This window comes from Andrena cerasifolii, chromosome 11 (genome assembly GCF_050908995.1).
Source record: "Andrena cerasifolii isolate SP2316 chromosome 11, iyAndCera1_principal, whole genome shotgun sequence".
Classification (NCBI taxonomy): domain Eukaryota; kingdom Metazoa; phylum Arthropoda; class Insecta; order Hymenoptera; family Andrenidae; genus Andrena; species Andrena cerasifolii.
In genome coordinates this window covers 9,728,864-9,752,802 of record NC_135128.1, presented here as the reverse complement: position 1 = coordinate 9,752,802, position 23,939 = coordinate 9,728,864, and the positions used below count along the sequence as shown (strand labels likewise).

General features: G+C 45.0%; 4 protein-coding genes across 12 annotated transcripts; 3 read left to right on the top strand and 1 right to left on the bottom strand.

The window, feature by feature from the left end:
• The first annotated feature begins 607 nt into the window (after positions 1-607).
• LOC143374722 (angiotensin-converting enzyme-like) lies at positions 608-4,019 on the top strand. 3 transcript variants are annotated; one of them, XM_076823095.1, is made up of 12 exons: positions 608-746; positions 967-1,104; positions 1,166-1,324; positions 1,398-1,497; positions 1,564-1,707; positions 1,772-2,228; positions 2,287-2,411; positions 2,485-2,660; positions 2,735-2,895; positions 3,206-3,328; positions 3,413-3,597; positions 3,697-4,019. In XM_076823095.1, exons 1-12 carry the CDS (start codon positions 660-662, stop codon positions 3,792-3,794), a joined length of 1,953 nt encoding a protein of 650 aa, XP_076679210.1. In that variant the 5' UTR covers positions 608-659; the 3' UTR covers positions 3,795-4,019. The 3 variants fall into 3 exon arrangements, with proteins under 3 accessions (XP_076679210.1, XP_076679207.1, XP_076679208.1); XM_076823093.1 differs by lacking the exons at positions 608-746; positions 967-1,104 and having other exon boundaries at positions 1,301-1,497; positions 3,676-3,809; positions 3,877-4,005; XM_076823092.1 differs by lacking the exons at positions 608-746; positions 967-1,104 and having other exon boundaries at positions 1,282-1,497; positions 3,676-4,017.
• A 131-nt stretch (positions 4,020-4,150) lies between these two features.
• LOC143374727 (protein FAM210A-like) lies at positions 4,151-5,813 on the top strand. Of its 7 annotated transcripts, none has more exons than XM_076823113.1 (7): positions 4,151-4,289; positions 4,358-4,548; positions 4,627-4,921; positions 5,002-5,147; positions 5,234-5,322; positions 5,433-5,451; positions 5,579-5,813. In XM_076823113.1, exons 2-7 carry the CDS (start codon positions 4,410-4,412, stop codon positions 5,593-5,595), a joined length of 705 nt encoding a protein of 234 aa, XP_076679228.1. In that variant the 5' UTR covers positions 4,151-4,289; positions 4,358-4,409; the 3' UTR covers positions 5,596-5,813. The 7 variants fall into 7 exon arrangements, with proteins under 7 accessions (XP_076679228.1, XP_076679226.1, XP_076679222.1 ...); XM_076823111.1 differs by having other exon boundaries at positions 5,234-5,337; XM_076823107.1 differs by lacking the exon at positions 5,433-5,451 and having other exon boundaries at positions 5,234-5,337.
• Positions 5,814-5,873: 60 nt separating this feature from the next.
• Jub (LIM domain-containing protein jub) lies at positions 5,874-12,914 on the bottom strand. The gene is made up of 6 exons (XM_076823089.1): positions 10,428-12,914; positions 9,464-9,554; positions 7,629-7,798; positions 7,489-7,551; positions 7,236-7,418; positions 5,874-7,155 (listed from the first exon to the last, which is right to left on the bottom strand). The coding sequence occupies exons 1-6, from the start codon at positions 12,351-12,353 to the stop codon at positions 6,934-6,936; spliced, it is 2,655 nt and encodes an 884-aa protein (XP_076679204.1). The 5' UTR covers positions 12,354-12,914; the 3' UTR covers positions 5,874-6,933.
• Positions 12,915-13,712: 798 nt separating this feature from the next.
• LOC143374916 (uncharacterized) lies at positions 13,713-14,927 on the top strand. Its single transcript, XM_076823467.1, has 5 exons — positions 13,713-13,747; positions 14,038-14,112; positions 14,226-14,263; positions 14,710-14,833; positions 14,903-14,927. Exons 1-5 carry the CDS (start codon positions 13,713-13,715, stop codon positions 14,925-14,927), a joined length of 297 nt encoding a protein of 98 aa, XP_076679582.1.
• The last annotated feature ends 9,012 nt before the right edge of the window (positions 14,928-23,939 follow it).

Genomic DNA, 23,939 nt, shown 5'->3' with positions numbered 1-23,939 from the left:
GAACTGATCGTGACTTGAAGATGGAAGGATTTTGGCGTGTGCCACGGTATGTTGGGTGGTCACGCTTCACGCACTGATGATGCCTGTCCCTTCCTCTTTTCGCCCGTGGAATATCCGTCCCGGAAGACCATGTCTCTCTTTCTGTGGCGATTCAGTTTTGCCGCGACGACAACATCGACGTACCGAATGTTCGATGAGCTGCTGATTCGAAATTGCTGGCAATCAAACCTTTAGCCGCGGTGCGCTTTTAGTTTGAGTGATACCGCGTTGATAATCCCCGAAATCCGTCAGTGGAACATCAATCCAATGCTTCGCGCAGCAATCTGATCAGAATTAAAAATCTATGCAGACTATTTGTGTAAAGAAAGTAGAAGAAGACTGCAACTTGCCGTGTAAATGGTCACTTCGAATTATTACAAATCTGTACAGTCGCGAATTTGATATGGAATCGTGGGAATAAAAAGCCATTGGTGTTGTTGAAATGGCAAGAACACTATGCTCAGTGGTGCATAGAGGAACGATTGGTCAACATCCTGACTTTCTGTTTTGAATTGTGCGGACGCGCCTAGATTCTATTTTCAATGAGCACGAACAGCAATTTCGAGAAAGTTCAACGGCTTTCTCAATCTGTTTGACTGATTTCTTCGTTCTATTTGCTAATGGCAAAGATGACAGCCGCGGGAAAATTGGTGCTCCTCTTGACTGTGTGCTCGTTTGTGCAAGAAGGCTTTGGCAAGTATCGGGAGGTAAGAAGCAGTGATACACAAAGCGATATTTACTTCATACTAACGGTATTTTGAAGATGATACGCTTTGATAGAAGCCTACTTAGTCGACACGGTTGAGGGAGGACTCCCCTGAAAGATAGTAGCTCAAACTCGCGTTTAAAATTCTAATTAACAAGTGAATCGTTTGCTCGTGGTATCCAGGTCAGTAGGAGCACTGAAACCATTTATACATTTTCAAGGGCATGAACGTGAACTTGGGCGATGCTTTGCAATTTCTCCGAGAATACGACAGCGAGGCTTCCGCGATGTGTACGAGAGTGGTGACAGCGCAGTGGAACTTTGCCACAAACGTCACCGAAGTGAATCGTCGGAGAATGGTAACTATAGAACCCTAACTCTGTAACATCGCCGATAAACTGTGGTTTCTCGATTTGTTAGATAGAGGAGCAGGCACTGAAGCTAAAGTTCGACAGGATCTCCTGGCGGAAGACTGTCAGCTTCGCTTGGAGCCGAATACCAGATCCCCTCGCAAGAAGAGAGCTGAAGATGATTGCTGTGAAAGGCAGGAACTCTCTGACTGACGACAAATTCAACGAGGCAAGTTCGCACTTCGTTCAAACTCGATTGCACCAATTGATAAGAACCAATAGCAACGTTACTCGATTTACAGTTGCACAGCCTAATCGTCGAAATGAAGGAAATATACGCGAGGACACGGCTGTGTCCCTACAGGACGATAGGTGCTAATTGTGACTTAAGTTTGGATCATGGTTAGTCTACAATTCTGTACGAAAAATCCCTCATGGATTGTATGTAATTATTCACGTATTTCTTAGATGTTGGTAAAGTAATGGCGAAATCGAAGGACTACGACGAACTGCTGTACTTTTGGCACGCCTGGCACGAAGCTACTGGGCCTCAGCTTAAAAACAAATACATGAGATACATCCAACTAGCGAATCAAGCGTCCAGATTAAATGGTAGGTCAAGAGTTTATCATTACACGGTTATTTTATGCATACATATTATGTTTCGTGTATTTAGGATTCGAGAACGCAGGTGATCAGATGAGGGAGCTCTTCGAAGACGAATACTTCCAGCAGAACACCGCGGATGTGATGTCGTCCGTGATGCACCTGTACAAAAATTTGTTCACGTACGTCAGAACGAAGCTGTTCGAAAGGTACGGCGATAAGATAAGGAGAGATGGACCTTTACCGGCTCACGTCTTCGGGAACATGTGGGCCCAAAATTGGGAGGACCTCTTCGACCTGGTGCAACCGTTCCCGGCGAGCAGGAGGCTGGACGTCAGTTTGGACATGATGATCCAAGGCTTCACGCCTCTGAGGATGTTCCAAATAGCAGAGGAGTTCTTCACTTCCCTCGGGATGAAGCCGATGCCGCCCGAGTTCTGGAGATTCTCGATGTTCGAGAAGCCCATCGAGAGGGAAGTGAAGTGCACCGCCAGTGCTTGGGACTTCTGCAACAGAATCGACTACAGGTAGATCTCAGTACCAGATAAATCACTGTGTGGTGAACTGCACGTCCATGTTTTGCAGGATCAAGCAGTGCACCTGGGTTACAATGGATGATCTCTTATCGACACACCACGAGATTGCGCGATTGCAATATTATTTGCAATACAGAGACCAGCCACTATTATTCAGGAACGAAGCGATTCCAGGTGACCGAAGCACTATTACGCGTACGATTGCATAATACATGGATAAACCCCGGTCTCCTATTCGCAATTTTAGGATTCTTCGAGGCGGTCAGCGACGCTATTGGCCTCTCCGTCTTCACGCCCCAGCATTTCAGTAAACTTGGATTGCACGACAATTCCACGGACGATTATGGGAGCAGCATCAATTTCCTGATGCTGATGGCTCTTCGTAAAGTTGCCTACATGCCGTTCGCTTATATAGTCGACGAGGTTTTACACGTTCCATTCATAATTATAACAATTACTTTGACATTACTGCATACATTTTCTTCTAATATCAACAGTGGAGGTGGCGCGTCTTCAGCGACGGTGTCACGGATATGACGAACAAATGGTGGGAACTGAGGCTGCAATACCAAGGAATTGTACCACCAGTTCCACGATCTGAAAGGGACTTTGATCCAGCCTCGAAATACCATGTTCCCGCTGACGCGCTTTACGCTAAGTATGGGAGGAGCCTCGTGAGTAGGGAATTCAATCCCGGGATCCTGGCTGTTTTTTGGATTTTAAAACTCCTGAGATTTGATATATCAAGTTATAACTTATCCCGAGAATTTCGAGAATTTTTAAAAACGTAAATTACTTTATGAACAGCTCAAAAATATAAAAATGGAATCCAAAAAACAGTCGGGATCCCGGGATCCGCGGATTACGATCCCGGGATTGAATTCCCTACTAGTGAGACAAGGCTTTCAGAAATTATGAAATACTACCAACATCTGCAAGAGAATTCTAAAATTTGGATGCACCCTTAGGTACTTCGTCGGCGTCGTACTTCAATTTCAATTGTTTGAATCTTTGTGCGAAATAGCAGGTCACACTGGCGATCTATATGCCTGCGACTTTTATAGATCACGGGAGGCTGGGAGATTGCTATCGTATGTACACATGCTACTATAATTATTCACTGGGCGATCGTTTAGAAAACATCATAACGCATTCGTTTTGCCGCCTCGTTTCAGCGACGTGTTATCAATGGGTTCATCCAGATCATGGAAAGACGTTGTGCGGCAAATGACGAGAGGAAGGACGAATAGAATGGACGCTGGAGCTATGTTAAGATACTTCGAGCCTTTAAATCAATGGCTGAAGAGGCAAAACGAAATGGAACCAGTGGTCGGTTGGATCACGAATCGCGAAGACACAGGTGAGTTTAAAAATAATATCGGTTGTTTTCTACAGAGCGTCAATTATGAAATACATTAATAATATCTTGCGAGTACAGGTTTCTTTCATCTTATTTCAGCTCTGTTCTTTCACTGGTACCAAAGTGGTGCCCAGCGAGTCACCCCGTGCTTACTTTTCCCATTGGTTTTAACAGCCACGAAGATTGCGATGTACTAATAGGCGACGATCACGGTAAGGAGTGTGCAGATCAAACTATTTTTGTACATAAATCGAAGAATACATCTGTAAATATCTCAAGATACCTTGGACCAAAAAGCTAGAATCTGAAACATCCACTTCATCATGTTATTACGCCATTGAAGACACAAGAAACTTAATACCTAATATTTATATATTTATTGTATAACTAAAGACTCTTATATATTAAATTTACTGATAAATGATCCAAGATCTGCCGTCTCGTTTCTGTCGAAATTGTCCCCAACATTCCCTGCTCAAGGTTCCTTGCAACATCATTCCTCAATGAATTTTACCGCCGCCTATGCGCTCTCGAGTATAAATCTCCACCAGATAGCGCTGTCTCTCCTTTGCTTACTAACTTACTGCTACAGTGTGTAATATGGGAAACATGTGAGTTCTTGTGAATAATATTTATGTAACTTTTACAATTACCAACTTATACCAACGCCTCCAAAACAGAAGAGCCATCTCGTAAGTATTTTCCAATGTACATACGTGAGGCGCGTAACGTGCCGTGATTGTAATACGTCATACTGCAGTTCTCCAAAAGTCACAGTTATTGGTTAGAAATAACAGCGGTCGTTTTTGAAAATGGACGTGATTCTTGGCCGGAGCATGAGATTCACCACCGCTTTAGGATTCAGCCCGATGTTCGTGACTAAAAATTTTTTGGATTCGGTACGATTCGTGCAGTGCACTGACCCAAGGCGTTGGAAGCTGAAGCTTAGCGGTAGGTTCCATCGTGATCACTCCAACGCGGTCGATATTTCGTCAGGAATGTGTATTACGGTTGTTCCTTGGATTTCAGAGAGGTATCCACGTTGTGGAAACCTGTCACGTAACTATGCCCCATTCATCAATCGTATCACCTCGCACGAACTGCCATTCAGGTATAATGTGCACAAAAGCAGTGTCCCACTGGCACGTTACAGTGACTCAAAGCACAATGCCAAAGAAAGGTGTGCGAAGTTAGAACCACCGAAAAAGCTATCAGTATTCGCGAAAATGAAACAGATGACAAAGGATTATTGGCATGTTTTAGTACCAGTACATGTAGTTACTTCTTTAGGTTGGGTTGCTATATTCTATGCAACGATTAAAAAGTATGCAGACGGGTTGTTGCATTCTATTATACCGTGATCCCGGTGCGCAGGGTCACACTACTTTGCATGTATGTTTTCAGTGGTGTGGACATCGTAAAGTTGATGGAATACTTGAATTTTAGTGAGAAGTATCTAGATATGGTAAAGCACTCTGGTGCTGGGAACTGGGCCTTGACGTATGCACTATACAAAATATTTACTCCCCTTAGATACACAGTGACCATAGGTAATTAAACAGCAACAATCATTAACAGTTGTTGAATTTGTGAAAAGGCAAGAGTTGTGATAATGATATGGATGTGTAATACATAGGACTCACTACAATGGCTATCAGGCAGCTCAGCAAATCAGGATTAGTGAAACCTTTGCCATTTGGTAAACAGCCACAAGTGGTACACAAGGTATTACTGAATAAAGTATGTTTTATTTAGACGATGATGTATATGTCACTCTGATATTTATCTGAAATGTTTGTGTTCTCTTGTTCTTTTTACATGCATACGTGGTAAAGCCTACGTGTAAAACTCTGTGTAGGTCTCTATTACATTGCTAAGAAAGAAATTCTATTTAAATATTTGTTTTCCTTTAGTGAGTTTTTCCGACGTCCCTCGGGTACTATACTAAGATGTGTAATGTATCTGCCTTGGTATGTTGTAGATAACAGGATCAAGTGAAAAAATGGCATCACATAAAACGGAACGACAAACGGAACCACCGAAAACGTAGCGATGCGCGGGACGAAGTTGGCTAATTTCGATTTGGACATAGGATCTCGGCTTTCGTATAATCCGAGTCCTAAATGTGCCAACGGATTGATTGTACATTGCCTCTTGTAAATGTGTAATATTATCGTGTTATGATAAAAAAATCTCTTGCGTAAAGTTACATATAAGATTCTTCATTGACTCCTCCATTCCACTCTTGTATACCAGCCAAGATGAATTAACGTTGGTCAGGTATACGCTCCTTTATTGAACGGCCATCTTCTCTTACATACCGTGTATACATTTAAATAACATTGTACTTTTTATCTACAATACTCGCAGCTTACACTTAATCTAGACGCAAAGATATTTATTAGTCGTGAAACGTAGCAAATTTTTTGGCAGCACATGTGCGTTGTAACATTTGTAGAATTGCTCGCAACGATGCACCAAAATTTCCTCCATACTTGTCCAAGCACAGGACTCATGGGAATTTTGAGCCCCCCCCCCCCCCTCGATCATTTTATTAATTCCTCGGCAATATCTATAAATCTGAAGAGTATTGCCTGTATTTTCGTAATAATGATCTATATATGATGTATTGTCGTAATAAATACTGTTAGCAAACACGATACATCGAGTGTTGTATGATGTGCCATCTTTATCATAAAGTTTTATATTTGACGCATCCCATAATCAATATTCTTGATGGTTGGGATCCCACCTTCGTCGATATTCGTCGAAATGGACACGTCAGAACGATACATTTTTGTATATATTTTATATACATGAATTAAAGTAAGGAATTATTACTCAACAGCGTGCAATTATTATGCTAATATATCACAGTTGCTTGCGCAACCCGCTTATCTTAATGAGACCACTGCAATTTGCGTGCAGTACCTTGGACAAATAAATAAGACCACATATATTAAATATACCACTTACCTATATTAGTAGCTGTCAATGGAAAAATGTTTGTCACAAACAGTGACAGTCAATATTGCTAAAGAAATCGAATATATCTAGATGTTCCCAACGGGCAGTGTAAGTATTTCGGTTCTGTAAATATCCAGTCTTGGTACGTTTATCTAAACCTCTCGTTTAGAGGAACAATAAAGCTATAACTGTTCATAGGCGCTGGTTAATTTTAATGCAGATTTATATATCCGTCATTCTCTATTCATTTATACCGTATAAATCAATGGACACGTTAGTTACACCATGGTGAACGACGCTTCTCTTCGCTCGGCTATCATATAGCGCGAAATATTCGGTGAACTGTTTAAACGACAGAACTTAGTTAACTTATCCCATAAATTTATAGCTAGCTGATACTGGCTGTGGTGCCCTGGGCTGTGTGTGGGATATGCGTTGGATGTGGCACGCACGACACATAAGCCTGCCATCGAGTGGGTAGCATCGTTTGTCCGGCTCGTCGGTCAATTGCATACCGCAATCCTCGCAAACATAACAATCCACGTGGAAATCTTTGTCCATGGAGACCACCCTCACAGTCTCCTCGGTACCCTGAAAAGTGGATAAAGATCGTCCAAAGTTATGGTTGATTACACGAAATCGCCCTATCCAACTGGAAGCGACATGCTTACTTCAACGGGGGTGATCCCCTTTCCGCAAGAGGCACATTTTGGCGCGAACATTCTATGATAATCATTAACGCAATAGATTTTATTGTCGACATCGACCGTGAAAGGAACACCATCAAGGCACTCGTTGCAAACGCAGCATCTAAAGCACCCTGGATGATAAGATTTCCCCATTGCTTGTAATATCTATGGGAACAAGAATCTGGGATAATTACACTGCGGGCATGAGTCACGTTGATGTCGCCCATTTAATTACCATTTCCATAATGAGGTGGCCGCAGATCGCACATTTCTCGGCTGTCTGTTGGAAGCCGGAGTACTGCGGACAAAACGTGGTGTGAGCTACGTCATCGTATCATTCACGCACTCGCTGCAATTAGGTATTGTCTTACGTACCAAATAGTCTTCCTCGCAGTAAACCCTCCCGTGAACGTTGTAGAACGCTTTGCCGCGCAACGCTCTTCCACAGGAACAGCATATAAAGCAATTTGTGTGATAAAGGTTGCCCATGGCTTGGCAGGCCTGACCTGCTCCAGTTACTTTTTCACCGCATGTATGACAAATACCTGTCGAACAACATCAAAGTCTCCCTTGTAATTATGCAGTAAGGTACACGATACGTATTTCACAATCAATGGTTCAACTTTTAAGGTGTTTGGAAGCACTTGGAGGATCGGGAGAACACTTTGTCAACCGCAGTTGCAAACGTACGTAACCACGAACGAGTCGAGTTCCATCGGTTCGATTTAAAAATACCCCCGTCGACATTCGACAATACGATCCGCTCTTCAGGGTCAATCACTGTCAGAATCACCAACGAATAGGATACGACACAAGGGGACTAGTCGGGTGAAATGAACTCACAACTCTCTACGGGTAACACAGGCCCTGACATCCCTTCCGTAAGGATCCTCTATCCCTCATTCGCTGATCGTGACACTTGTAGTTTCGATTTTACGGCTTGGTTTCGCTAGGCCAGTCCTGTTCGAACTAGAAGCCGCCAACGTGTCGGACTGGTCTATCTATAACGAGATTAGTTACCGCGTCGAGCGCGACCTGGCCACGGCAGTTTGCCGTGTACAGGACGTTACACGAAGAATAGAACTCGCGCAGAAAAACGAAGAGGAACACTAGGCTCGCCTAAACGCCATCCACTTCTCGACTGACATCGGCTCGCTCGGCTGAAGTTCCTGTCCTCTCATGCAGTCTTTCAGTACCTTATTGCCTGTGTTAGGCTGCGTTCAAATGAAACTGGACTACTCTTCCATAGCGACTTACTTCGCAAATATTCATCCTCAAAAGCAGAGAATCGAGCATACGGACGTCAGGAGTAATTTGCATCAAACACGATTATCTGAATTGATAAGTGCTGCGTGATTGTGCAATCTTAGCATTGGGCAATTTGCGAAACCATAAAAATGGCAAGTGGGTCATTATAAGGCTGACACACTTAAGCGTATCTGGCGTTTTACGGTCAAAATATGAAGGTGCTGTGTGCACTTCTCGTTGCCCTGCCTGAACCTAATAGCCACTGATATTTCGGCTCTTGTACCGCTGGAAGGATTACGTCCTTGCGTTGACAAGGTGCTTGTTTCCAGCGAAAAGCGTATGCAAGGAGGACCTGGCGACAAAGTGTAATAATCGATATTGGGGGAACTGTCCGATGTGAACACTACCTTACAATGCTCGGACACACGCACAATTCAAGGGAAAGAGGCTGAACGTGTGCGTGCACCTAACAGATGCATATAACCAAGCACACTTATGGAGCTTCATGTAGGTGCGAAGACCACGTAGGTGGAAACGAATGGGCCGAGAGTGAATGTCAACGAAACGTCGTATTAAAAAGTTCCGCGACACACTGAAACTCGACTCCATTTTCCAAAACCGGTCCACCGGGGACTCGTGCCGTGGGAATTGGCACGGTACCCTGCTGGTTTTTATTTCTTCCCAGAAGTATCTCAAATTGTGGATCGGAATGTGTCAGGAATTAAGTTCCGTAATGGCGGAATTACCGCGAAATTACCGTATCTTAATCGGTTCAAACGGATTACTGAGAACGTTGAAAGAAACAGGCGTAAAGCTATGTAAACATTGACTCGTTTACGAGCGTTGTACACGCGCAAACGGAAGTTGCACCGCGTACAAAGTTTCTAACAGGCTAGGGGGGATATATATCTTCATAAATATTTGATGACTGTTTACGAGTCCGTCCAATGATCGTCCCTTACCGAAGTATTCCCCTTCCTCTTCTTGCTTCTCCATTTCTTCTTCCAGCTGTCTTGTCAACTCCTCTATTTTCCGTTCCGCTTCGGTGGGCCCCTGGAAGAAATAAATCGCATCCCGCGTTTCGATCAATACTAACAAATGTTGTCATAGATCGGGATGGGATTTCATTCCAGGAACGCAAACGAAAATTTGCGGGATCCGCATGCAGTTACAGTAACACAGACACAGAAGGGGGATGTACATAGAACAGATATTACATGCTTTGTAAAGATGCGTACAGCGTATGAATAAAATATTGTGTGGTAACGATACAGCGCCCGTCAGGAGCGAACAATTTACAGCTTATGATTCAGCGTGAGTTCGAAGAAAGAACTCGCCGGGAATTGTAAGATATCCTAAAAGGCTCGCCTGCCTTTTTGCCGGAGCCAAAGGTTTTCGAAATTTCTCGTAGATTAAGGAGGAGAATATCTATCGTGTGATTTTAAATAATACTTCTCCTCGAATATCGGCTAATCTTATCGTTGCATGGGGTCATGCGTTATGTAAAATATCAGCGATAGTGGTTGACATTAGTGATCTCATCGCTTAAATACGAAAAGCGGCGCAAGCCTTTTCGTGACTGCTCGTTAAGGCATAACATGCATTTTAGTAGGGAAAGGAAAACGTGGAATTTACAATTGTTTGTTTGTGCCGAATTTTAATGAGGATATGTGGCAATAAATCGGACAATTGTTACGCGAAGAATCATTCACCATTCCTTTTATATGAAATCAGCATGCAAACACATGAACGATTGGCATTCAGCCAAAACAAATCGAAAGCAGCGTTCTGTTCCCTTAACCCAATTAACGCGAGTACAGCGTTATATTGTGGCGGACGCTTACAGACACGAAAGGATAAAGACATATTAGTTAGTGACGCGGAAAGGTTTGTGTTCTTTATCTTATAAGCTAAGTAGTTTCTTACTGAAGGTCTAGGCGGTATGATATTGTAAGGCAGGAGGCCCTTTCCAGATGCAGGTTTGATTGGTGGGCTAACAGACTTTCTTTCTTCTGGTTCTGGTTCAGATGGCCTTTGTAACACGGGTACACCAGCATTTAAGAAAACTGGACCAGCCACACCACTAGTCACCCCTGGGGGAAGACTAGTGATTCTGGGACCATGAACACTTGGATCAGATTCAGTGGTGGTGGTTGTAGCACTAGTTACTGGTGCTTGTACTTGGCCACGAACAGGACTTCCCATTATATTGTTTGAAGAAGATGGTATCACATGTCTTGGTGAATTAATCACATTCTGTTTAACAGTATCAGATGGTAGTGGGTTGTGAGTTGGACTTGGTTTTGGGGACCGTCTCAGACCATTGTTGTTTGCCATGATTCTGGATGAATCGTTACTTCTCGGTGAATATATGGGTGCTGGTTTTGTTTCAGAAGGTTCGGACGACTCTTGAATGTAGCTTCTGTCAGTCTGTAGATTACTTAGTCTCAAATGTTCTGTTGATCTATTAGAGGAATAAATTGGTGAATTCCTAGCAGGGAAATCGGTTCTAGGTTCTTGATGATGATAGTTCCTCTCATTTGGTGATAACACTCTGCTTGGAGAGTAACAAGGTGAATTACGTAGAGCAGTTTGCTCCACCGTCCCACCACCGTAGACTGGTGAATTTCTGGCCTGCGGCTCACCACTGATATTTGCACTTCCGCTTCTTCTTGTTAACTCTATGTATGGTTTGTAACTTTGAGGGCTGTCCTGGCGATACGGCGATGGTTGCCCACTTTCTATGTGATTCGTCGCTCTGAATCCATGCTGCCCTGGCAGCGCACTATCTAAAGATCCACGGTAGTGATGTGGCTCTGGAGGTAAACGTATCGGTGGTGATTCACTATGGTAAGGGAGTCCAGACCTAGGAGAATGTTGCTGCTGCTGCTCAGAATTGTAACTAAAGTTTCTAGTTGGCGTTTGTAATTCTGATGGTGGAACGTAAGCACTTCTGCCAGCTTGGTGATCCAGCGACGAGGAAGATCCTTGTAAGTACCTCAATGTGGAGGGGTCAACGGAGCGTTGCAATCCTGATCCGTCATAACTGTGGCCACGTATGTTGGTTCCTCTCTGCTGCGTGTAGGATAAACTTTGTGTCATACCGCGCTGATGCTGGGCTTGGCCTACTTTTCCAGTCATCACAACATAATCGCCACCATTTATCGTGGCCGGATGATAATAATTTGGTGGCACCTGAGGACCCGGCTTATTTTGCGTATTCTCTGTATAATGTACCTCCTGAATATTCTCATAAACAGGAGGTGCTTCATACGGAGGCAATTCTTTTGCCGGCGATATAGACTGATATCGATTACCAGAGGGCACTTGTGGTTGTGCCTTTCTAAATGTTGGTTCGTAAGATTCACTTGCTACGGAGCCTCTGGGGCTACTCTTGGGGCTTTTCCTTGATTCCACTGGGTGATAATAAGGTGGATGAGGTTGACTCAGCTGCGGATAATAGTCAATGTTCTCATACACCGGTGCTTGTTGATGACTCATACGATTTTGGATCTGTTGCTGTTGCGCACTGATCTGCTCCACAGGTTTCGGTGTGGCAAACCTCGATGCTGCTATTATATTCTCACGCTCATAAAACTTGTAATCAGTCGCTGATGTCTGTCTACAGCTATCAGAGTTGCCTTCTATGAAACTCTCAATAGCACCGACAAGTCTACCAGGTCCTCTAACGTCGGTTCTGCCGGGTGTAGCCCTAGACACGGGTACCTGGGCCTCAGGTCGTGAACCCGTGACCCTACCCGAACCCCGTGCACCGACGGCGTCACTGGGTTCATCCCCGAGATGCAGATAACCTAGCTTTTGTATATAAGAAGCGTCGGCCGAGTTGCACATTGGCAGTGATTCACAGTAAGGCGGTCGACGATAATGAAACGAACGATGGTTGCGCTGGTAAACGTACGGAATTGATCGCGAGCACCGTTTAGATCCACGTAGCCGTGATTTCGTATGAAATCGTCACAAAGCGGTCCGACATCGCCCACAAAGCTGAATCAGCTCGGTGGTCGTCGTGTCAGATCGATCTCCCTGAAATTCGACGTGACCCTCTCCCCTTCCAACTTATTTTCACTTGCACTGCCTTTCGTGCACACCCGTGATTCGGAATGCGACGAAACACGACGCACAGTGCGGAGAAGAAGTATGCTGGACGAAATCAGGGCCGTTTGTCCCCCACGATTTTGGGATACGCCCCGCGATCACGGCGCCTCGAGCTCGCGTCTCCACTTTTTCGACTGCCGTCGAATCGACCGACGGGATCGTGTATTCTTATGCTGCACCAAAAATCACCACCTGCGAAAATTCACGCGAGACGCACACACATGTATCCCGTACGCATCGTGGTTCGTCAAACCAGATACCTGCGAGACATTTTCCCCTGTTACGAGTCATCCAAGCGCAGTCTGTGTTACTGAGATTCGCCGCAACGTGGCGCCACCTTTACCGCTCTCAGCAGTCGCTCCCGTTTAAGACAAGTAAGGTTCCTACAATCTGAAAATTATAAACCGAATCAGAGTTATTTATTATTAGAGTGGTTTTCATTCAATTCGAAGAGCTTAATCCAGATTTTAGGCTCGTTTTGCAAGTCGCAATTTGGAAAACGTCACTAAAACTATCATGCATTTTTACGAAATATTTTTGGTCTATATTTGACCAATTCTTCGTGCATTTTGAGGAATTTGGAAGAACTAGTCTTTTTATAACCAAAGTTTTTGAACTACGAATTATCCTTAGGCTTAGGATTAGTAAAAACTAAAGAAACGTGGAAGTTTAAGACTCATGGTAACTATGCTCGCTACAGAAGTCATTTTATACAATAGCATGGATTGGAAGAAATAAAAACTAACACTTAATAATCGTTGAAAGCTGTCTCGCTCCCAGAAGCCTCTTGATACACAGTTCCATCCCCCGGGGACACAGGATTAGAATCAAGTAGAAAATGGCATTCACTCAAAGCAAATAGAGTACCAATTCTCTGCGGAAACACTCGATGCGCAAAAATATCATTTATCGCTAAACAAGCTTTACGTTTCTACACATTTCTCAGACGCGAGGGGGTGTGGTCGGACACGAAGAAAGTGTTTTTAAAAAATTCTCCTTCATAATGAGTGTATTGTTGTAAAAACCCGCCAGACGGCCTCGTACGTAGTCGAGTAGTCGATGAAATTAAAATCGCGAAATAATATGTACCATGACATGCACACACCCTCATTGATCCTATCGCAGACGCGGTAAAAGTCGAACAGAATTGTTCCCAGCCAAATTAAAATTTGTCGGCATCCGAAAGTACTGTATCTTCGGAATCATGTTTTCTCGTGATGTTACGTGCAAAACTTACTAATTATAATGCTCCTCGAGGTTTGCCCGTCGGAAACGACCGGCTCCACTATTTGCAGTTATAAATTAAGTTATGCTCATTAGAAATTGGCTCAGCAAATTCACGGGAGATCGTTATTTCCGTTCATTAAGTAGAGGAGACGAAAGTGCATTCGATTGTGCCCGGAACAGGTTCTTTTTACAGGACCTGCCTAGGAAGAGACTGGACGGGTCGACAGGTAAAGATGCAGGACCTTGTCTCACGCGCCTTCATGCAGGCGTGAACACCGTGTCCGGCATAATAATGCGATGTAATTCCAACACACCGTTCGTGTTTTACACCTACTACGGTCAACACGAAGGGATTATCTATTAGGAACATCTCTTGCATAGTTGTTTTTCGTGGAACGCATTCGGCGATCAGAATATGTGTACTCCTCCCTGTTGTTTATCGGGAGCCTACGTTAACGATCCCCTCTGCGTTCATTTGCCGATACTCCTCGGACCACCATCGAAACATGAAATGATACCCTCGTTCACTGGATCAAGATTTAGGATAATCGACGCCTTGTTTGCGATCGTGTTACCAATATCATGATCGATGGATTCTTAGAACGAGGGGAGCAATTAAATTAATCACGCATACACAGTGTATCGTATTCCTCCTCTGTTCTCCTCTCAATTACTTCCCAACAATTCGAGACGGCTCCTGTGCTTCTTACATAGTTCCCTCTAATTAAGAACAAAGGATTTCTTGATCCCCATAGTTCGCACTCAATTTACCAATGGCTTCACTCCATTCTGTTAAAACAGAGTTTCAATACCGCGTCCTGATCCCTGCGATCCGTTCGATCTTGCGCGTGTTGCCGTAACCGAGCCTCGCTGTCGTCCTACGCGGGAAAGGAACCAACTTTTCATTGGCCGGGTCCTGCAGCTGTTCGCTGCTCGCGAGAACGTGGGCGGCCCGACCTCACTCAACGAAAACTTTATATTTTCGAAAGGTGAGCAAAAATCGCGGGTTTTCAAACCTTCCAGCCACCCACGAGATGGTGGCACCCACGTTTTTCCAGGCACCTGCGCACCATTCCGATATGATGTTGGTCAATACCGGTTGATCGATCGCTCGATACCGGCTCGTGATGTAACGCTGCGCGTTCGGAGTTTATCTTTTCATTAGCGTGCCGTTTCTCCCGTGGCGCACGATATTTAATCCCACGTTTATAAATGTTGCGCGTTATCTCCAAGCAAACGCGTCACACGTTTGGCTCGATAAACTGCATATTGCCTCCCTGTTTACAAGAGTATCAAACTACCCAGCGGAGCAGGGGCGGATTTGGGTATAGGCCAAGTAAGCTGCATAGAAATTTTCGGAATAAGCGACAAATTTTACGCGGAAGAAATTGGAAAATGTTCAAACACCTATAACTTGCGAACTCATAATCGTAGGCAATTTTTCACGAGTGTTTTGGAAAGCTAAGAAAGTTTCCTTTCAGAACCTTTAGTTACCAATTTACGATTTTCTTCTAACCGTATTAAATCCATTTAAAAAAGATCCCAAAAATTCACAAAAGTGTTTTGAGTATAATAATTTGGCCACCCTCTGTAATTTTGAAATTATCTCGACTCATTTAAGTTAAAATATTTTATGATATTTCGCAGAAATGTCATCAAGTATTTTAATCTCCAAATCCAGCCCTGCAGGGTTTGTATAATTCTCACTTTAATGACCACGCGCAACGCGAAACCTATACCAAATGCAGTAGAATAATAATTAAGCCCCGTTATAAATCGAGCATCACGCGAAGGCGGATGTCCAGGTTGACGGACGCGACACGCGTGTCGCGTGCGTCGCGGCTGGAAGTGCAGCGACCAGCGCATACGGTGGCATAGTTCGTTTCTGTCGAAGTCGCTGTGCAATATGACGTCGGGTTCTCATGTACTCGTCACCGCGGCACGACAATAAACACGAGGTTTACGACCATAAGATCGCACATGTGTTCCACGTACACAGGCGGTGTACGTACGCGCAAAGAGTTGGCTGTCGCGAGTACACAGGAAACGTAGCCCTGTGCTACCCGCATGGCTCGGAATGCACGAGAATAGAATCGCGCCGGCCTGTGTTGGTCTTCATGGACAATAGAGTGACATCCACCCGTGCGCCGGCTCGTGTACGCACACGGGGACAGAATTTATCTTTGTCAGCGGTGTATTGTACGTACACGGGATAGACGGAATGGACGCGCGCACATTAATGCTGGCTTAACTACATCCTCCGTGAAGTATGATTGAATGGTGTGCGTGTGGAAATTGTAATGGTGCACCTGTGTGCACAACGGGCGTTGGATGTACGACGCTCTGGCGTAGGACAAGCAGAGGAGCGCAGGTTGTTCCTCGACCCCTAGGAAACACGATTTCTTCGCGGAAAAGATGCGAGACTGATATCCTGGCGTCAGGATCACCTAATTAGCCGGCTGCGTAATTAGATGCAGTATTGTCTAGTGATTTACGTTAGCGCGTATTGTTGATTCACCTTCGTCGAGCAGTCTCAGCTTTCTAAAGGGAAATTTGGGGAGAACTGTGGCATCGGAAATGTCATGCAATTAACGCCCGCACGTGATTTTCGCCGGAAATTAGGAAAACCTCCATCCCGATCGACTGAATTTAGCTGACGGCTGCTTTCCTTTTTCCCCATGTAATCAGCCTCTCCATTTACGCCGTCGTCGCATACCTTTCACGCTACTTTTTATGCCACCGAATCGAATTCCTGTAGCTTCTGGCCCCAGCCCGACTCGCCCTGAGCAACGGAAGTCTTGCCGGTTCTTCTGTCTAGCCCGTGTGTGAGTTTACCCTGCACGTGTCTCGTCCCGCTGGCGCGCACGTAGCTTCTGTCGCGTATGAGAGTGTACGATCGTTTCGTCGCTTCTTGGTCGTTACCTTGTCAGGAATTCCGGCGCGAGGCGTTCAGGCGGGAATTCTGCCCGATGTGATCGAAGTTCTATTGATCACAATCAACATCCGCAGACTTCGCCAGAATCGCGGGGATATTAATTACTTCCAACGAGCACACCATTAAACCTTATCGTGGAGGATCACCTCCGTTGATACCCATTCGTAGATCAAAAGTTTGATATTCTATATGGACGAATCCGATCGAAAGTGGCACGGTACTTTAATTACTTAATTAGCAATGTAAATGATCGTTTATACCCAGCTCGCGGACCCTTCTCTGCTTGGTATCATTCCAATCCAGAGTGTATCTTCCACGTGCCTCTATGAAAATTCATGGGACTCGCGGACGCTTGATGCGTGGGTCTGAACGAATTCAGTAAATGCCTGTTGATCGGTGGTCTTACCCACGTTCCACTCGCGCTCCCAGATGGAGATCTAAATCGTGGAAGCGACTCCGTGTCAGGTGGTTCCTTTCTATCGCGCAAATGCATCTTCATTGTCGAATGCGCCGCGTTTGCCGAACAAGTAATCCCGGGACAGCCAGCAGTCGCGGTTCCCATCTATCCCCGAGAAACAATGGGCCCTCTGACAAAGAGAGAAGGCCGCCGCTTTCCTTTCTCAAGAGCTCCGCTTCAGCTAAGTAAGAACGACGACCGCTGTAGGCAGGCTTTCGAGAGTCCGCGATCCTGAAAGCAAGAGGAGCACCGCGGCAGCTCAACGCGCCCGGCCAACGTGGTAGTTCAGAACGGTAGGCGCTAATTTATAACGCTAACCGCTTCGCAAATAATAGGATACGACGCAGGGAATCAAGCTTCACATTCGATCGGAACGATCGCATCTCCTTGAGACGATATGCGCAAATCGGAAATTGGAATTGCAAATGAGTTTTTTTAAGGGGATAAACAGTGAAAGCCAGCTCCCCTCTGTCAAACGGAGCGGAAGAAACAGTTGCAGGAACGTTAGTCCGGCTCTGAAACGGTGAACGCCGAGCTTTCGAGTTGCGTGATCTCGAAAGCAAGAGGAGATGAACGGCGCAGGAAAATGGACTAGAAACGAAGCAAATAAGGCGAATTCGCGCATCCAGAACCGACTGTACAATCGCGCCGCGGTGGATATATATAATGAAGAGTTAATTTGCTTCTCTCACGCGATTCAGGAAGGCCGTTATGCGCGAAGGACGCTTCCCACGTTACTTCGCGTCAGATGCGCGGCACTGACCGTTCGTTTTGTCGAAGGGAGGGGAGCGGTCCCGAAATATTTTTCAGACACCGTGAAAACGAGCGATCTAACCCCCTCTCTCGACCGATGCGGCGGAAGTGCCGCTTAATTCTTTAACGAGAACGACTCTATAGAATTGCCAGTTGCTCTCTGAAATAAAGCACAAACGTGGAAAGGTTTCAAGGCCTTATTCGATTAGGCTTAACTAGTAAGCTTCATTATGGTCCATACGCAAGGCAAGTACCTACATATTCTACTTGTAAAGCAATCTAAAAGACCCGATGCGACTCGTTTCGGTTCGTCGAGGTCACATGAGATGGTCACGCGCTGACACCCCCAAGGTATGTGTGTCGAAATGCGTATGGTGCTCCAGAAGTTCGAGTTTCCAGATTCTCCGTTACACCTCGCATCCATGAAGCCTGGCTTTTCACGTCCCAATTATCGAAGGATTGTCAGAATTCTATTTCCACCGTGAATTAATTACGAGGGAACTCCATTGAAAGGTACTCTCATCGGCTAACAAGGGAACACCGCGAACCTGCACTCACCAATTGGAACCCAACTTTGTGGGCTTATAGAGTGATTCAAGTCAAGAACAACGGTATATTTTATTTGTGCCCAAGCGCCCTTTAAGAGGGAGAAAACTAACATCAAAGTGAAATAGGCACTCCAACTTTTTCGCGTGTAACTCCTAAAATACAAGAGACAGAAAAAAAGTTTTAAAACAAAAGTGTAATAGTACTATATGCGCTGCAACTTGCGCGAACCTAATTTTGAAAAAGGTTTTTTCGTTATTTAAATAATTTTCAGTGATCAAATCAATGTCACCGCGCTCAGTCGCGAGGTTATAAATTTATTCAGCCGCGGCAAAAGATCAAGAATTCGTGCCGGAAGCATGAGATTCTTGAGCAACGAGAGGATTGGGCCGTTCACTGCGATCGCATACTACGCGCGCCGGAAATGCGTAACACGGTATGGTGAAAACTCGATCGCACCTTCATCATATCCTGAAATTAGTAACAGCGATTACGGTTCCCAGCACGGCGGGAACGGGTTTCGCCGCGGTTAGAATTCAGATGAAAGCCTTGTCCACCATTTATATCACTCGATTCTTAAGCGTTGGATAAGCGATAAGAACTTTATAGACCGCCAGATTCGATTTCCCATGTTTTCCCACGTGAGCAGTTTATGCAACTGACTCTCAATTCCTTCTCCAGGAGAACTGCTTAATCATGCCTCAGGTTAGCGGATCGAATGAAACTGCCTCGCGAAAGACGGTGACGCTGAACTCGGCCCGCTGTTTCACGTGACTGCGAAAATCGTGTTCGAGTTACACGCGATCCTCCTAATTGAGGATCACCGGAAGTGCTCATTTCTCTCTGGTCGCGAGAAGAGTCGCTCGTTTCTCTAGTTCGTACCTACGTGCCGCGGAAGTGTTCGATTTTCAGGGAAGAATTACCACCTGCTTAATCGCTTGCCGGAAACGTCGAGGGGCTTATCCCTCGCTGGATCGAGCTGTATCTTCATTCCTCACGAGTTTTCCCGCGAGGGATCTGTGCCACCGATTTCGCGAAAGATCGGCAGGCAGTTCAGGGTGTCATCGGTGAGACATTGAGAGTGATTCACGGAGTGGTTCGATATTTCCATTCCTGCCCGTCGAACGACAGACGCGGCAAATCTTCGTTCGTGAGAAACGCGTATGTGCACCTTATTTACCGTCGCCACTCATCGTCTACAGTTATCGCGCTTTGTAGCGAGCCACGTTCAGATCAAAGATCAATAAATGAACCGTGATTTATTTGCTGCTGCAGTGCCATCATTATCTCCGGACGCCGTGGAATCTTGCAGTAGCGAGCAGATGTCAGAAACGTGACAAATCCCCGCGAACCAATACATATCTGGTTACGTGTGCATTGTCGCATTGGCGATGACTATTGCCATACCGGCTTCGTAACTTCCTCCGAACGATAATAATCCCGGTGTTCGCAATTTCCTGCGGGTTTTCGTAAACCCTCCGGGAAAGTGATGCGTGAAGCAACGACAGCCTGGTATCAATGCTAATTAACCAGCAGAGACACGGTAGGACTTGGGAGCCAAGTGCTTTGCATCTTTATTACTTCCAGTTGGAAGTGGTTGCAGTAGCTTCCCTCATTCTTCTTACTCCCAGGGTTGTCTATACTCTGTACCTGTTGGGGAATACTGTGAGAGCGCCATCTACTAAAGTAAGCTCTGTAATCGGGTGAATCGCGTTACAGGACTAGTGTCACACAAGCATTGAAACAGTGCAATAATGTTTTTGCCATTAAATAGTCTGTTAAATTTTACAAAATCGATCATCAAACAGCCGAAATTCCCAATACTGCCAATTACACGTGACAGCTAACCCGGTTAGACTGCTTTAATTTTCGCCACCAGATAGCGCAGCGGAAATAAGAAAATGCCAATGAAGTGCAAATCTTCTGTGTCTAACGTCTATGAATTTGTATTCATTAAACTTATGGGCTAACGAGAGGCGTACACCCGAGTTGACGGAGTAAAACTGTGTGCAGAGAATTTGGTCAAAGTTAAGTGGTTGCGTGCACTGCAGATTGGGAACAAGGTTTCCGTCGAAAGGAAGACAATTTCGAGTAATTGGCTTGCCGCGACAACTCTTGAATTTTGTGTTCTCGGTTAACGGTAGGAAATCGTCGCTGGCTCTAGCGGTACACTCGTGAACATGCAATGGCACACAGTAGCTGGAAGTATACTGGCTGCCAAATTAACTAGACACGACGAAACATTCCCTTAGGAAGCGCAATTTTCATTTTCGTTTGTTACGGTCAGGTGGGTGAGGTTCCGCCGGAAGTGGAAGCGATTTAAGTGTTGCATCGCCGTGCCGGAAACGGACGGGCCCCGTGAAACAGATCGAAGCAGCATTGTTCGTCGCGAAATCGCGCTTGCACGGAAGCGGCGGCTGGTTTCCGGAAGGAGGTGAAAATGTCTGGCGAGATCGCTGCTCTAACGAGACGGAAAGCGATGGCACAGCGGAACACTCAAGCGTCCCACCATAATTCAACCTCCACTTGGTTTCTCCATAGGCGATCACCCTCTGCATGATTGATAATTGCATTGTGATCGAATGGAAAAAGGAAGAGAGAGAGAGAGAGAGAGAGAGAGAGAGAGAGAGAGAGAGAGAGAGAGAGAGAGAGAGAGAGAGAGTGGGAACGAGGAAACCATGTCGTCGCGTTGTCGTTCGTGTCATGCTTCTTATTAGAATCTGTCACGAAGATGTACGAGCTCTTCCACGAAAGACTAAGCCTATTACTCCCCTGGCCTCTCCACCACCTCCGCCAGAATGCTTTTACGTGTAATCATGTTAAAGTGCTTTATTACATGGAAACGCAAAACAACGGGCCGATGTGTTTGCGTGCGTTGCTGGCAGGGGTGGAAGGTGCAACGATCGGCCGCGCCCTTCGAGGGGTGCGGCTGCCGAGGGTGTGGTGTTTGCTGCACGACAATGCCACGTGCGTGATCCCTTATCCTTCATCCCTGAAGGTATTATAGACACGCATTAATATACCGTATCCTGTGCAATTAGATAACAAAAGTTTTTATAACACACGCGGTTAAAGAGTACCGTTCATTCTTCTTGCAAATTTTATTTAAAATGCGAGGAAGACAGTTCTACCGGGTAGGGGAGACCGGGTAAGGTGATCCCTCTTGCATCATTTCTTTCAAGTTGATTTTTATTGTACTCGAAGCTTATTTTAAGTATTGCTATTCGTCATTTATCGACAGTAACGTTTAAATTATATTATAAATCTATTTCCACACATTTTTAGCGAAGGGGAAAATTTTTATTCTACTTCAAACTGTTTTAGGCTCACTTTATCCTGGTCTCCCCTACATAGGTACCCTGTGCCTGGTTATCCTTATCCTTACTAATATATAAAAGTGAAACGTTGTCTGTTTGTTTGTCCTTCTTTCACGCCGAAACGGTTGAACGGATTTCAATGAAATTTTGAATATCCATTAAATACGTCCTAGATTAGATTACAGACTATTTATAAATATGCTGTCTAAAATAATAAATAATAATAATAATACCCGGGTGAAACCGGATAAAGGGTCAGCTAGTGCATTTCATAAATTTCGACGAAATTTCTGTTTAATTTGTTGCATTAGGGCGGTTTCTACAATTGTTACCGTATTATCAACGAAAGTCGCGATATTTGTAAACGACAAGCCTGATATACGGCTCGATTCTCCGGTTACGATGGATCCGTATGGGAAGACGATTTATGCTCGTGTAGCGTCTATTGTCCGCGAATGTTTGTCAGTGGGCGGTTAGAATTGTTTACCCTATGACTTGCTTCGTCTCTGTCTTAGTCATAACTTATTCGTCATGCGATATTCAGCTCGCTACGCGCATCGGCGTAAACGCGACGTGCTATCGAGATAAAAAGCGTTAACAATGAGACACGGCGAAGGTTCAGCCTCGGATTATCAACGGCATTTGGTCAACATGAGATGAACTTTGAAGTTCCTTTGCCACGCGATAACTTGAAGGAAACGGTCACATTGAGTTTCTATGTTTTGTGTGGCGTTTACTGGAGGGCCAGAAAAATAAAATCATTTCAAAACCAGGTGGCTTTAAACGCTGATATTTTTGCCGGCTCCCTGCGCACATTTAAATCTAAAATTATGTTTATGTTAAAGGAATCAACCTAGTTAACGATTTGCCCTGATTTGCTTTATACTTAAGGGTCTTTATTGCTATTTTTCGCTGTATAAGTGGAATTTACCCCCGCCAATTAAACTGTTTATTTTTATTGTTATTAAAACCATTTCGTGGCCTTCTAAAAGTTCGAGGCGTCATCTGCTCGCTCGTTACCCCCGGTTGCCCTCTCAACTGCCTTAAGAAATCGGGAAGCTCGCGAAGCGTGTAATGTAAGCCCGTGCAGAGTGCGGGAGGTGACCCAAATGTGCATAGCCACTCCCAAATCGCCGATCCTACACCCTTGAGATCAATTAATTCATTGCGTAACTCGAGCACGATAAGGGGTATATGTTATAGCTGTTAATGACGCGTGCGTGACGTAACTCTTCGCTTTTATGTCACTGGCAAGTAATTTACTTTGTACCGAGTTTGAATTAATTCAAATTAATTACAAGTGTGTCTGAGTATTATGCATGCGAGGCACAGTATGCCGCACTGGTTATATAGCACATTTTCCCAGGAAGAGATCGATGAAACCAGGTGCAGGTTGGAAGGAACGGAAATCGGTTATTAACTCCAATATGCATCAGAATTTAACACCAGTAGTATGAGTGGACTAGTTCTACACGCTCCTCGTGACTTTCAATTTTTCATAGATCCAAGATACCAGACTAATAACCCTGCGCGTAGTTAATGAAAGATTTTTTAGAGTCCTCGATCCTATCAAGATTGAATCCTATCAATCCGCGATTACGTCCTCGCGTTTACTATTTTCTCTCTGCAGCAACGAAGCAGAGTAATAGAGGAAGACTTTCGAGGCAAAGCTTATCGCTCACCGCCACTGTTTTTCATTCCCCTATTAATAAAGTCGGCCAGAAAGCGGCGGAGGAGTCAGTCGGCGTCGCGGCCATTGCTGCAGCGATGAAAGCAACACTCATGGGAATGAAGAAGTAACTCGTCGAAGAACTATCTCTTGTACTAGATGCCGTCAGCGAATCTTGTTACAACGAGTGCCGCGGGCTATGCAATAGAGAGACATCGCGCGGGAGCTTCTCTCGATCCACTTAAAATTTTTTGGGACCCGCTGCTCTCGTTTTCTTGCGCCACTTGCTGCATCACTGGGATTCTCGAGCACATACTTACTCATATTACTCGGAGGAATCTAATGCCTCCATCTTCAGAAGAATGCAAAGCTATCCGAATCAGTTCTCACCAGTGTAGGTGCCGTAAGCCCGACTACG

Coding starts and splice junctions, on each gene's coding strand:
- LOC143374722 (XM_076823095.1), top strand. CDS start 660: ATGGCAAAGATGACAGCCGCGGGAAAATTGGTGCTCCTCTTGACTGTG. Junction 2,412..2,484: donor CAGGAACGAAGCGATTCCAG/GTGACCGAAGCA, acceptor TCGCAATTTTAG/GATTCTTCGAGGCGGTCAGC. Junction 3,329..3,412: donor GAGGCTGGGAGATTGCTATC/GTATGTACACAT, acceptor GCCTCGTTTCAG/CGACGTGTTATCAATGGGTT.
- LOC143374727 (XM_076823107.1), top strand. CDS start 4,410: ATGGACGTGATTCTTGGCCGGAGCATGAGATTCACCACCGCTTTAGGA. Junction 4,922..5,001: donor TTCTATGCAACGATTAAAAA/GTATGCAGACGG, acceptor GTATGTTTTCAG/TGGTGTGGACATCGTAAAGT. Junction 5,148..5,233: donor TAGATACACAGTGACCATAG/GTAATTAAACAG, acceptor TGTAATACATAG/GACTCACTACAATGGCTATC.
- Jub (XM_076823089.1), bottom strand. CDS start 12,353: ATGTGCAACTCGGCCGACGCTTCTTATATACAAAAGCTAGGTTATCTG. Junction 9,555..10,427: donor TCATACCGCCTAGACCTTCA/GTAAGAAACTAC, acceptor TATTTCTTCCAG/GGGCCCACCGAAGCGGAACG. Junction 7,552..7,628: donor ACTGCGAGGAAGACTATTTG/GTACGTAAGACA, acceptor TTTTGTCCGCAG/TACTCCGGCTTCCAACAGAC.
- LOC143374916 (XM_076823467.1), top strand. CDS start 13,713: ATGCACACACCCTCATTGATCCTATCGCAGACGCG. Junction 14,264..14,709: donor ATTCGGCGATCAGAATATGT/GTACTCCTCCCT, acceptor GCCGTAACCGAG/CCTCGCTGTCGTCCTACGCG. Junction 14,834..14,902: donor AAACTTTATATTTTCGAAAG/GTGAGCAAAAAT, acceptor ACGTTTTTCCAG/GCACCTGCGCACCATTCCGA.